The 12,213-nt window shown below is 42.7% G+C and overlaps 1 protein-coding gene across 1 annotated transcript; it reads left to right on the top strand.

Annotated features, from left to right (window-relative positions):
• Positions 1–2,387: 2,387 nt before the first annotated feature.
• LOC149449911 (putative G protein-coupled receptor 21) lies at positions 2,388–12,213 on the top strand. The gene is made up of 2 exons (XM_089692570.1): positions 2,388–3,312; positions 11,912–12,213. Exons 1-2 carry the CDS (start codon positions 2,388–2,390, stop codon positions 12,211–12,213), a joined length of 1,227 nt encoding a protein of 408 aa, XP_089548696.1.

Below are 12,213 nucleotides of genomic sequence, written 5' to 3' on the forward strand. Positions count from 1 at the left end.
CAAACTGCAGCCTGAGGGCCAGATGTGGCCCTTTGCTAGCCTTTATCTGGCTCTTGGGGCACTGACACCAACAATGGGGCAATATTCCTTCCATTAATACCAATGATGGGGCACTACTCTTTCTCCTACTGACCACCATCCCTGATGCCATTTTTATTCTCACTGATGCTGGGCCCAAAACATTTTCTACTCCCACTGGCCACACTTTGGCCCTGTTAACCACTTGCTTATCGGGCACTTATACCCCCTTCTTTACCAGGTCAATTTTCGGCTTTCAGCACTGTCGCACTTTGACAATTGTGCGGTCATGCAAGATTGTACCCATATGAAATTTTTATCATTTTTTTTTCTCACAAATAGAGCTTTCTTTTTGTGGTATTTAATCGCTGCTGGGCACTTTACTTTTTGCGCTATAAACAAAAAAGTGCAGAAAATTTGAAAAAAAAAGTTTCTTTGTTTCTATTATAAAATTTTTCAAACAGGTAATTTTTCTCCTTCACTGATGTGCGTTGATTGGGGTGTCACGGATGGGGTGTCACGGATGGGCGGCACTGACTGCTGGGCACTGACTGCTGGGCACTGACTGCTGGGCACTGACTGCTGGGCACTGACTGCTGGGCACTGACTGCTAGCACTTCTGGGCACAGGTGGGTGGGCACAGGTGGGTGGCACTGCTGCGCACAGGTGGGTGGAACTGGTGGGTGGCACTGCTGGGCACCGATCATCAGGGCACTGATAATCAGTGCCCGGATGATCAGTGCCGATCCCTGCTCTGACAACTGCCGGTTCTCGGCAGTACTTCCCTCACGATCTGACAGCATGAGGAAAGTGCAGCCGAGAACCGGCAATTGCATTTCCCGGTGATCAGCGTGTCATTGGACATGGCTGATCACGTGGTAAAAGGCCGCTGTGATTGGCCCTTTACCACATCACGTGATCAGCTGATCACGGAGATCACCGGGTGTGCGCCCCCGGGGGAGCGCAGGAGCGCGCGTTCTGGAAGGACGTCATATGACGCTCTCCCAGAACTAGCCGGCCGCAGTGTAGCTGTCATTCAGCTATCTGCAGTCGGCAAGTAGTTAAAGTCTGAAGGATCATAAACTGGCCCTTTTTTGTTTGGAGACCCCTGATCTAGACAATCCAATTCACTGGAAAATGGTGCATCCTTACCATTAAAGAAAAGCAGTCAGTAGGGCAGTGAGGCTCTTCTCTATTGAAGGATGCGGAAGTTCAACATCCAAGACAATTGCTAGATTGTCATCATTAGATTGTCATTGTAAATTTTGCAGATGGTATTCAGAATCAAAACCACTCCCAAGCCATGCAGCTCATGCATTTCTCATTTAAACCAAAAGCATCACTTTGTAACTGTCTGTACAAATGTTGGCGTGTGTTTGTGCATTGAGTGGGCTAAGAAAGTCTATTTGCATTGGATATTGAGGGTTTCAATTCGACTGAGACTATTGCAAGTCAAATGTGTCCCAGTGTATGACATATGTAGGAATAGCGTGCTTGCACTTTTACAGGAAAACATTTGATACATTTGTTTGAGGTTCTGTGGCTGACTTTAGCAAAGAACACAAAGTATATTTTGTGATTCCAGCCTAATATGCATAGAATATTAGGGTAAATGTGGTTAGTCTGTAGTCCAGTATCAATGAGAGGTTTCTCATGTCAAGGGAAAAAAAGCATTACTGTAATCCAAATTTTTTTTAAGCAAATAAGTAATGCCATAAGAATTGCAGACAAGTATTGTTGCAAGTTGGCAAACTCATTAATGGCTGCATAGAAACATGGGGTTAACCATAAGTGACAGCCTTCATAGTACAACAGCAGTGCATTGCTCAGTGTTTTACTGAGGATAATGAATATGAATAGAATTTACTGTGCGTGATGGTGAAGTCTATATTCATCAGTCTGATGAACTACAGGTATACAGAGGATGCTAAGAAAAGACAGTTAAAAAAAAAAAAAAAAAGTAGGGGGTACCAAGTAGAGTTAAATAAGCAGCATGGTTATTTATCAGAGGTAGTAGTCATTATTGATCAGAGGTAGTAGTATAAGACATCTGTAGTAGACCTAGTATACTCTGTACATCTGTAGACATGTACTCTCTACGTCTATAGACATAGTAGTATAAGACATTTATGGTCATTTTATCAGAGGTAGTAGTATAAGACATCTGGGAACCCTTCAGACCGTACCCCAGCCTTAAAATGGGGAAGATAATTTGTTGCAAACTACCTGACTTATTTTAACCTCAAAATTGGCCCTGCAATAACCTGCACTCAAAATATGATTATTAAAACATTTTCAATTTTCTTTGCAGGTTGGAAATCCATCTCCTGATTAGCGTGCACCACCACAATCTCTTGCTGTTTTTTGACATGCTGTCCCATTTGCTGAGAGCTTTGACAAATTTCTCTGCCTGGAACACAAGCACAATGGAGATGGACCAGAAGCACATGGCAGGAAGATGGTGTTCTGATGGTGACCATACACTGAAGATTGGAATCATCACTACCCTGGGGTTTCTGATCATCCTGGGGAATTTATTTGTACTACTTGTTATTGCCTCATCTGTTTCTGGCTGGTCACGTAACAGCCGCTATATTCTCATCTCTTTGACTGGCACAGATGTCACATTGGCTTTGGTCGTGGTTCCACTCAATCTGTATGGAAGCCTTGCATTGGAGCCAGGTGATGAAGATGAAGCAGATTCTGCTCTTGGGTCTTACTGTCACATTGTGGCTTTTCTGAATTCCTCTGTGTTTGCTTCTTCTATTTATTCCTTAGCCACCATTAGCCTGGAGCGCTATGTGGCTGTTTTTTTTCCTTTGCACTATAACAGAGTAATGAGTCGCCGCAGAGTCAAGCTATTAATTGCAGCAGCCTGGTTATTGCCTCCGGTCTTCCTGTTTCCTATTTCCATTCCAGGTGGCACAGTGATACACGTCTATTTTTCCCGGGCCTCTCTTATCTGTAACCCAGACTATGCTAGTAACGTGGCTTACTCTCTAATGCTGACCACAGTCATATTTTTTCCTTGCTCGGCAATAGTCACATTTGCCAACCTACGACTATGGAGAGTTGCAAGGATGCAAAGCAGAAGGATGAGTGTGTGTTTGTCTGGCCGAAACAAACAAGGTGTTGTCACAGTGTGCGAGAATGTTAATGGCAGCAGGCCTGCAAACAATGAAATGGGGGACAGAGGCCCACGTAAAGGAGATGCTGCATCCAGGGTGCTAATTCCTGTGGTCTGTGTGTTCTACATTTGCTGGGCACCATGCATGGTTACTATCCTATATAATGGTAAGAACTATATAAAATGCAATAATATAATAATTTAAGATTGCATGGTTTTCAGGTATTTGCAGAATAAAAGGAGCGGTGAAGGTTTACAAACCTGTGAAGTGTTTCATGTTATCTGGAACTTCGTTAGAGAGCTGTGCTCTTAAGCTGGTTCCTCCAATTGACGTTGATGGAGGAATCCACACCCCCAGGACAATGCATTCTGACAGTGACACCTGTCAGAATACACTGACAAGCAGCCATTTGAAGAAAATTTTCCAACTTGTTGTTTTTGACAGAAGTAAAAAACAATCGATCACTTTTGAACAGAGAAGGCCACACACTGATAGAAACTTGCTGATCCCTGCTTTACTAGATGAATATCAATTGTGGCTAGCTTTACTTTCTGTCCCGATGGAAATTCTACAACAGGAACATTGACATAAATTAAAATGTTTGTTTTTCTTTTTTAGGGTAGGGGAACCCATCTGAGATGTTCGTTCTGTCTGTCCCAGTTTCAGATTTTTTACTCGTCCACTGTCTGGTGAAACAATTTTTCTCCCATCACCTTCCAGGATGGCACACCTGAGAGATGAGGGGCTCCTCCCTACAGGAAATGCAATCCATTTACAGCTGTTATAAGTCCCTTTTTACTTTCCCTTGCCCTCCAGTATTGATTGTGTTTCTCCCTACATCAGAATGTTTGTTTTGTGACCAGAACACCACGGAGGGTTGGATGATACCCCTGTGAGGCAAGCAGGGGAGGGCTGAACTAACTTGCAGGCCAAGTCTCTCAAGGGTCGCCATGGATGTACAGCAGCAATCCGGACACAGGGTTGTGTGTTCAGCTGCTGCGGAAGACTGTACAAGTCTCTCTCTCTGCGACTGTGCATGCCTGGATTTCATGGCCATGTCCTTCCTTTCCTTTCTTTTGTGAAAGTTTGGGTTCTTGGAGAGGTATGTGTGTGTGCTCCGGGTATAGTGTGGGACATATGGCCTAACTTGGCAGCCTTCCAGGAAGGACAGCAACTTGGAGAGGTGAATTGGGTCACCATCCTCCTCTTGTGACCCCGAACATGGATAAGCGAGCCCTGTGGCTGTGGCAAAAGACAGAACTCAACAGGAGGTGAGTACTTCCTTTTTGCCTTAACAGCAGAATCCCTAATAACAGCCAGGTGGTCTCTGGGCATTGTTAGAAACCCCTTTCCTTAATACAGGGTGCTGCTATCCTTCTCCTGGTGCAAACCTCCATCCAGGAGTTAACTACAGAACTCTGTACCTATTGATTGCTTGTTGAGGCCTGCTGGTTACACCCTCCAAGCTTCACCTCTTCTTGGACAGCAGCAGCCTTAATTTGCCACAGGGAAGGCTTGGACTTGCTCCCATCTGTGTATGGACCAGCTAAATCTACTCATACTTATGTCAGTGGATGGGGGGGAATTCAAGGAGATGCATGACTAAATATGCAGCATCAGGGTGACTCATATTTTGCATCTGTTCTGAACCAAAACCTTTTGAGGTTCAAGCCTACTGGTGGAAACCTATATTGCTGGTTACCAATAGCTACTACAATGCTGGTGCGTTCACCTTAGATTTCCATTATCCATGACCCTCCATTGGATGGATAAAGGATAAGTATCCAGAGTCCAGGTCATGCCTATGATTGGTAGTGCTGTTTGTGGGATATTGCCTTTCCTTGCTACACATCCGAAATACAAAACAACAAAGGTGTGTCCTTTCTGTTTATATTGTTTTTACCTTAGCTGTCGGCACATCAGAGAGACACAACATGTAAAGGTTATGCTTGTGTCTTTTTCTTTTTATCCATCGTGGTATCTTACTGCACAGCAGAAGTACAGAGCATGGAATGTTATGCTTGTGTCTTTTCGATATATAATTGGTTACGGTATCTGCACATTAAAAAATGCACAACAGTGAGGTTTATCTTGTGCATTTTCTGTTTTTAAACTAGTTAGATTGCCTAGCTAGCTGCACATCAGAAGCACAACATGGAAGTTAAGGTTGTATCTTCTATTTGTTTGTGGGTTATTTCTGTTGATTGTAAGTGCTCCCATGCGGCTCACCAGAAATACGCATGGGAATCGCTGCTTGTGTCCTTTTGGTATAAATCTATTTTCTTGTGCTGTGCATCAGAAATGCGCAATCTATGACCTATGTTTGTGATACTAATTATACATATATCACTCTATTTTTCTTTCCCCTGCAGGGGCCAAGGAATTCTGGCTGCGGAGACGTCAGATGCCAGTTCCTTACATTTAGGCATGCCAGAGACACTCCCTGGGCCTGAAAACTGACAGGGTTATTGGACATAATTTAAGTCATGTAGCACTGGAGGAAGGTTATGAAATCACCTTTCTTAGTAAGAATTTACTTCATTGGGTAACTTCAGGATTTCTGCCTTTTGGGAGTTTTTGTGGTTCTTCCCATAGAAGTGTTATGACCCGAAGTATCAGAACTTGCTAATCTGATCTGTATGTTTGGTAAGTTACGGTTCTATATGTGTCCTCGGTGAAGAACATGATGTAGCAAGCCAATATGAATGTACAGTTGCTGCTACAGCCTTAATCTCCAGAAGCAGGGATCTGCTTAATTTAGCACTCACCGGTTCCAGAAGGCACACAATGGTGTTGGAGTGGAATCCGTTTCAGACATCAGGCAGGACACCTGATATTTGTGAAACACTTCCAACCATTATTTACCAAGCTAATTTTGGCTTAATTTATCTGCATTTTACTGCAGGTGTACAGGTGAAACTCGCAAAATTAGAATATCGTGCAAAAGTTCATTTATTTCAGTAATGCAACTTAACCTCCTTGGCGGTATGATTCTTTCCGATTTTTGGTGCTGAAAGCGGTACGATTTTTTTGCATGGAAATATGTAGTTTTTTTTATTGTAGGCCTGTAATTCTTAGGAATAACTCACTGAAATCTATCCGAACAAGAGTCTAGTAAACATCCCGGGTAGGATAAAATTTGAAACACGAAATCATAAATTATAATTTAATAAATAATCATAAAAAATAATATAATAATACATTTAATTCAATAATATAATCAAACCAAAAACACTGAAATGTGAAATATAGCGCCAAGTTAGCACATTGCTGAGCAAAGTCGCAAAATCGTTTTCAGTGTCTGATGACGAATTTCCCTCACGAATCATTATCACTCAATTCTGCAAGTGGTTCTGATTTACTATCGCTGTTCTCTAGCTGATCTAAACCGCTTTTGACCTAAAGGGACACTTTTTGGATGCCATGGACATTTCTCAGTTTCCAGGCAGAAAGAACAGACAAAATGCAGGCAGGGCGCAGGACAAAGCATTAGGGACAAAATGTATGTGAAATGGGTTGAGACAGCAATGTTTTACTATGTAAAATGTGAAAAAAAAAAAAATACATTTTTTAAAATTTTTAAATTTCCCGCCGCCAGCGGCGCCCGTACGTCCCGACGTCACAGGGACAGGACACAGAAGCCGGATGCCAGCATCGGCCGGAGGAGATGGCCGGGGACGCTGCAGGGGACACATCGCGGGGTAAGGTAAGTGAAGAACAAATGCCGGAGCAGTGCCGCATGGTATTCCCGAGTGTAGCTCGGGGTTACCGTTTGTGGTACTGAAATGTTACCCCGAGCTACACTCTGGAATACTGCCAAGGAGGTTAAAAGGTGAAATTAATATGAGATGGACTCATTACATGCAAAGCAAGATAATTCAAGCCATGATTTGTCATAATTGTGATGATTATGGCTTACAGCTCATGAAAACCCCAAATCCACAATCTCAAAAAATTAGAATATTGTGAAAAGGTGCAATATTCTAGGCTCAAAGTGTCCCACTCTAATCAGCTAATTAAGCCATAACACCTACAAAGGGTTCCTGAGCCTTTAAATGGTCTCTGTCTGGTTCAGTAGGAATCGCAATCATGGGAAAGACTGCTGACCTGACAGTTGTGCAGAAAACCATCATTGACACCCTCCATAAGGAGAGAGAGCCTCAAAAGGTAATTGCAAAAGAAATTGGATGTTCCCAAAGTGCTGTATCAAAGCGCATTAATAGAAAGTTATGTGGAAGGGAAAAGTGTGGAAGAAAAAGGTGCACAAGCAGCAGGGATGACTGCAGCCTGGAAAGGATTGTCAGGAAAGGGCCATTCAAAAGTGTTGGACTTTCACAAGGAGCAGACTGAGGCTGGAGTCAGTGCATCAAAAGCCACCACACACAGACGGATCCTGGACATGGGCTTCAAATGTCGTATTCCTCTTGTCAAGCCGCTCCTGAACAACAAACAACGTCAGAAGCGTCTTACCTGGGCTAAAGAAAAACAGACCTGGTCTGTTGCTCAGTGGTCCAAAGTCCTCTTTTCTGATGAGAGCAACTTTTGCATCTCATTTGGAAACCAAGGACCCAGAGTATGGAGGAAGAATGGAGAGGCACACACTGCAAGATGCTTGAAGTCCAGTGTGAAGTTTCCACATTCTGTGTTGATTTGGGGAGCCATGTCATCTGCTGGTGTTGGTCCACTGTGCTTCGTTAAGTCCAGGGTCAACGCAGCCGTCTACCAGGAGATTTTGGAGCACTTCATGCTTCCTTCCGCAGACTAGCTTTATGGGGATGCTGACTTAATTTTCCAGCAGGACTTGGCACCTGCCCACACTGCCAAAAGCACCAAAACCTGGTTCAATGACCGTGGGATTACTGTGCTTGATTGGCCAGCAAATTTGCCTGACCTGAACCCCATAGAGAATCTATGGGGCATTGCCAAGAGAAAGGAGAGACATGAGACCAAACAATGCAGAAGAGCTGAAGGCTGCTATTGAAGCATCCTGGTCTTCCATAACACCTCAGCAGTGCCACAAGCTGATAGCTTCCATGCCACGCCACATTGAGGCAGTAATTGCTTCAAAAGGGGCCTAAACCAAGTACTGAGTACATATGCATGCTTATACTTTTCAGAGGTCCAATATTGTTCTATGTACAATCCTTGTTTTATTGATTGCATGTAATATTCTAATTTTTCTGAGATTGTGGATTTGGGGTTTTCATTAACTGTAAGCCATAATCATCACAATTATGACAAATCATGGCTTGAACTATCTTGATTTGCATGTAATGAGTCTATCTCCTATATTTCACCTTTTAAGTTGCATTACTGAAATAAATGAACTTTTGCACGATATTCTAATGTTTCTAGTTTCACCTGTATATAGAGCACTTTCATAGCTGGCATACCATCATTCAGCTGTGAGGAAGTCATGGGTATGGTTGAGTACATACCTGTCAAGCCTTTTTTGAGCCCATGAAGTAGCGTTCTTCAAATCTATTACCCATAAATTGGCTGCTTTTTATCCATCATGATGTCCAAAAACAGCGTCGGGGAGCCTTTCCTAAATCATTCGCCTGTACAAAGTAGTGTTAATAAGGATCCTCTGTTTGCCCACATAGTGTCCTTGTTTAACAGAACAGGTTATCGCTTAGTCCTTAAGGGGTCCTAAGAAGTGGTTACAGGCAGGAAAGTCCATGATTGCTAGATGGTTTAGACAGTGGACAATTCTAACCTACAAAATTCAAAGTTTCTTCTGATTCCATCAGCGTTAAGAGTAAGAGCACACTCCACTAGATCCAGCCTCCGGGTGGAGAAGGCAGGACATCAATGGAGCAGATTGGCAGATCAGCCATAGGATCCAGCCAAGATACCTTCATTGGATGTTGTATAGTGAAGGTACACTCAAAACAGGACCTGGCGTTTGTCAGGAAGGTCCTGCAGGCAGTGGTCCCACCCTAAGGTAGGCCTGCAGTTACTTGATCATTCTCTCAGGTGTGCCATCCTGAAAGGTGATAGGAGAAAACCTAAGTTAGACTTACTGGTAACTGCATTTCTACAAACCTTCCAGGATGGCAGGCCTATTTTCCACCCTAGTAAGGGAGGGGAGGAAACCCCTAAACATAGTAAGTAATGAGTGCCTATGTATGATTCCCCTTGTGGACAGGTTTCGATTAGTTACTTTATTACAAACTGAAGGGGAAGGGAGGGGACTTATAACAGCTGTAAATTGATTGTGTTTCCTGTAGGGAGGAACTCCTCATCTCTCAGGTGTGCCGTCCTGAAAGGTTGCTGTTACCAGTAAGTCTAACGGTGGTTTTTTTTTTTTTTTTTTTTTTAGGACCGGATGTGAGCGTAATTCTCTAACTAAAGCATTGCACCAACGATCAGCAGATTGCTGATGCCATGCAGGTCTCCTGCAGACTGTCAATGTATCTGCTTGCTCATACAACCTGTATGAGCAAGCCGATACTTCTGACAGGAATAAACAATGAACTACCATAATGCTCACAGCACCATGGTAGTTTGAGGACTACAAGCCAAGACTATTGGGACCTGTAGTCCATTCATTCAGGACTGTGAATGATGTGGCTGTGTGAGCGGAGTCCTCCATGGCTGCACGGTTTTTGAAAAGTGACAGCTAGTACGTGGAACTTTTTTCTGCACTTCTGTCATAGAGGCGGGCAGTGGCGGCAGGCTCGGGAACATGTTATATGTTCCATCCTAAAAATGGGTTGTACATGTAACCTGTTCCCAAAGGTGAACTAATCCTTTAAACCACCTGCATCTGTTTTATTTTAGATGCTTAAATAAGAGGATAAACTGCTGAATGTTTTTTCCTTGATACCAAGGTCTGGCCTTTATACTGTGATTGACAACACCCTTCTATGCATAAGAAACCCCTGCTTTTGAGTCCGGTTGAGTTTATTACAAAATTTAAGAAGTGTCTACCTTCTTTCTGTTAATACTCTACACTATCCTAAAACAGGTTTTGCCATTCACTTTGTCAAACTCCCAAAACTGATTTTCTGAGATTGGCAACTTGGAGAATTTTAGAAATTAAAACACCAGCAGAAATCCATTTCAGTTGAATGTCGCACTTTGAATTGGCCCCCCTGCCAGCCTTAGATCAGTTGGTGACCTGGACCAAAAGCTTGGGCTATGCCAGTCTTGCTAGTATTCCTAGCTTATCTGGCAGGCCATGCAGAACTGGGGATCTCTTTTTCTGTGTACTTTAATGGGTTAACTTTAAAGCGTGCAAATCACAGCACATGGCCCACTGCCTTGGTGGAAGATGTGTACCATGCAATTTGGACTGTAGCTTCAGGTCCAAGTTGCTAGCTGATCTTGGGTCAGTAGTAGGCGTATTAAAAGCATGGAGAGAGGGGAAGTTGGAGTTAGCTTGAAAAAACCCACTTTTTAGATACGTTTTTGCATTATTGAAATGAATGTGGTATTAATGAGATAATTGGGTAGTTAAATGTCCAAGCAAAACTGCAAAACCCTTATGTAGAGAAATGTAAGGATGGCCATTCATCATCACCATCTTATGACAGTTTCCTGGATGTAACTCAGATTTATTAAGTCACTTACTGAAAGGTCCACTGAAGTCCAAACTGCTTATTTCAAGTCCGTGACTTTAAGTTCTGAAGCCATTGAATTTGCATGACAGCCAGGGGACTGTTGTTTTTATTTATAGTGCTATGCGTTAACAATGGCAGCCTTCATATTTCCTCCTTATGGCAGTGACTATGCTAAGTGAGTTCTGTTGCAGTGAAACTGATGTGGTTTAGCCTCTTTGCACTGGAACTAGTATGCAGCAATAGTAGGGGAATAACTGTGTTTGTTAAGCATTCTCAAATATGTCTATACCAAACTCCAATGGAGAAAAGAGGAACTACTCACAGAATAAAATCCTCAGAACAGTTTTGCGTAAAATGGAGAGCAAGATAGATGGTGAGATGAGTAAGTGCCTGACCAAGTGGATTTGCATACCTAATGGAAAGGCCTGCATGTTGGAAGATTCAATAAAACTGTTCTGAAGCTTTTACTTTGTGCACAGTCCATCTTTTCTCCATTGGAGTTTGGTATAAACTAGTGGATGATAAAAGAACCAGCTCCTGGTGCTCCTTTTTATATTCTCACATAGGTCTTGTTTGCTGACAAAATTGTTGCCACACCAAGTGTATGCGTATGAAAAACATTAGTTTTTTGGGTAGAGTAGGGAAGTGAGAGAATCCCAAGTTTTGTTATCAACTGAGCAAAATGAAAGCCTTTCAACTCCTGTTCTGGTGACAACTATTGCAATTCAACTACTCTGTAGTAAAATACAGTTTGGCTAAATAATGACTAAAGCTGAACTTTTATTTTTAGAAAATGATTAGTGTGGGGCCCCCTACACTGCAAGGGATAAATGCTCATTAATCTAGGGTTAGAGGAATAAGCTGTAATTCTTACCTCATTCCTTCACTGTGGTAGGCCTACACCACACTTTGACTGGTCCCTTGAAGCCTCTTCTCCTTAGCTTTTGGCATCTCGTAAAATGCAGGACCAGCAGAAGATGGGATGACCAATCCACAACCCAAACTGTCAGAGAGAAGACCTGAGCACTGATTAAGAATAAGGGAAGTATTGCAGTTTTTTCCTCTACTACCTAGACTAATTGAGCTGTTAATCATTTAGTGATTTTATTTTTGACGGATTCACGCAAACAAGTAAATGTGTGTGATGTTTAGTTCATAACATATTTTCAGTATTCTTTAATGGTGTTTCTCTCTCAGCTATTACACATGAAAGAGTTCCAGAATGGGTGGAGTTTGTGGCCTTGTGGCTTCCAAGTGGAAATGGCTTCCTCAACTGCTTTGTGTACTTCTGGATCAACAGAAGCTTTCGACACAAATTTAGACAACTAGGAAGAAAACTGTGTCTCTTGCGTGGCTGCTGGACCCATCGGAAAAGTCGTAAAAAGGCTACTCGTATCAAAGTCACAAACAGAAATGTGATGACTATTTTACAGGAAAGGTCCTGCAGTGTGTCATCGACTTGCATGCTACTTCCACAGACAGCAGACTCTATTTTATAA

This window comes from Staurois parvus, unplaced genomic scaffold, assembly GCF_062004578.1.
Source record: "Staurois parvus isolate SC_StPar_1 unplaced genomic scaffold, SC_StPar_1.0 ptg000596l, whole genome shotgun sequence".
Classification (NCBI taxonomy): Eukaryota; Metazoa; Chordata; class Amphibia; order Anura; family Ranidae; genus Staurois; species Staurois parvus.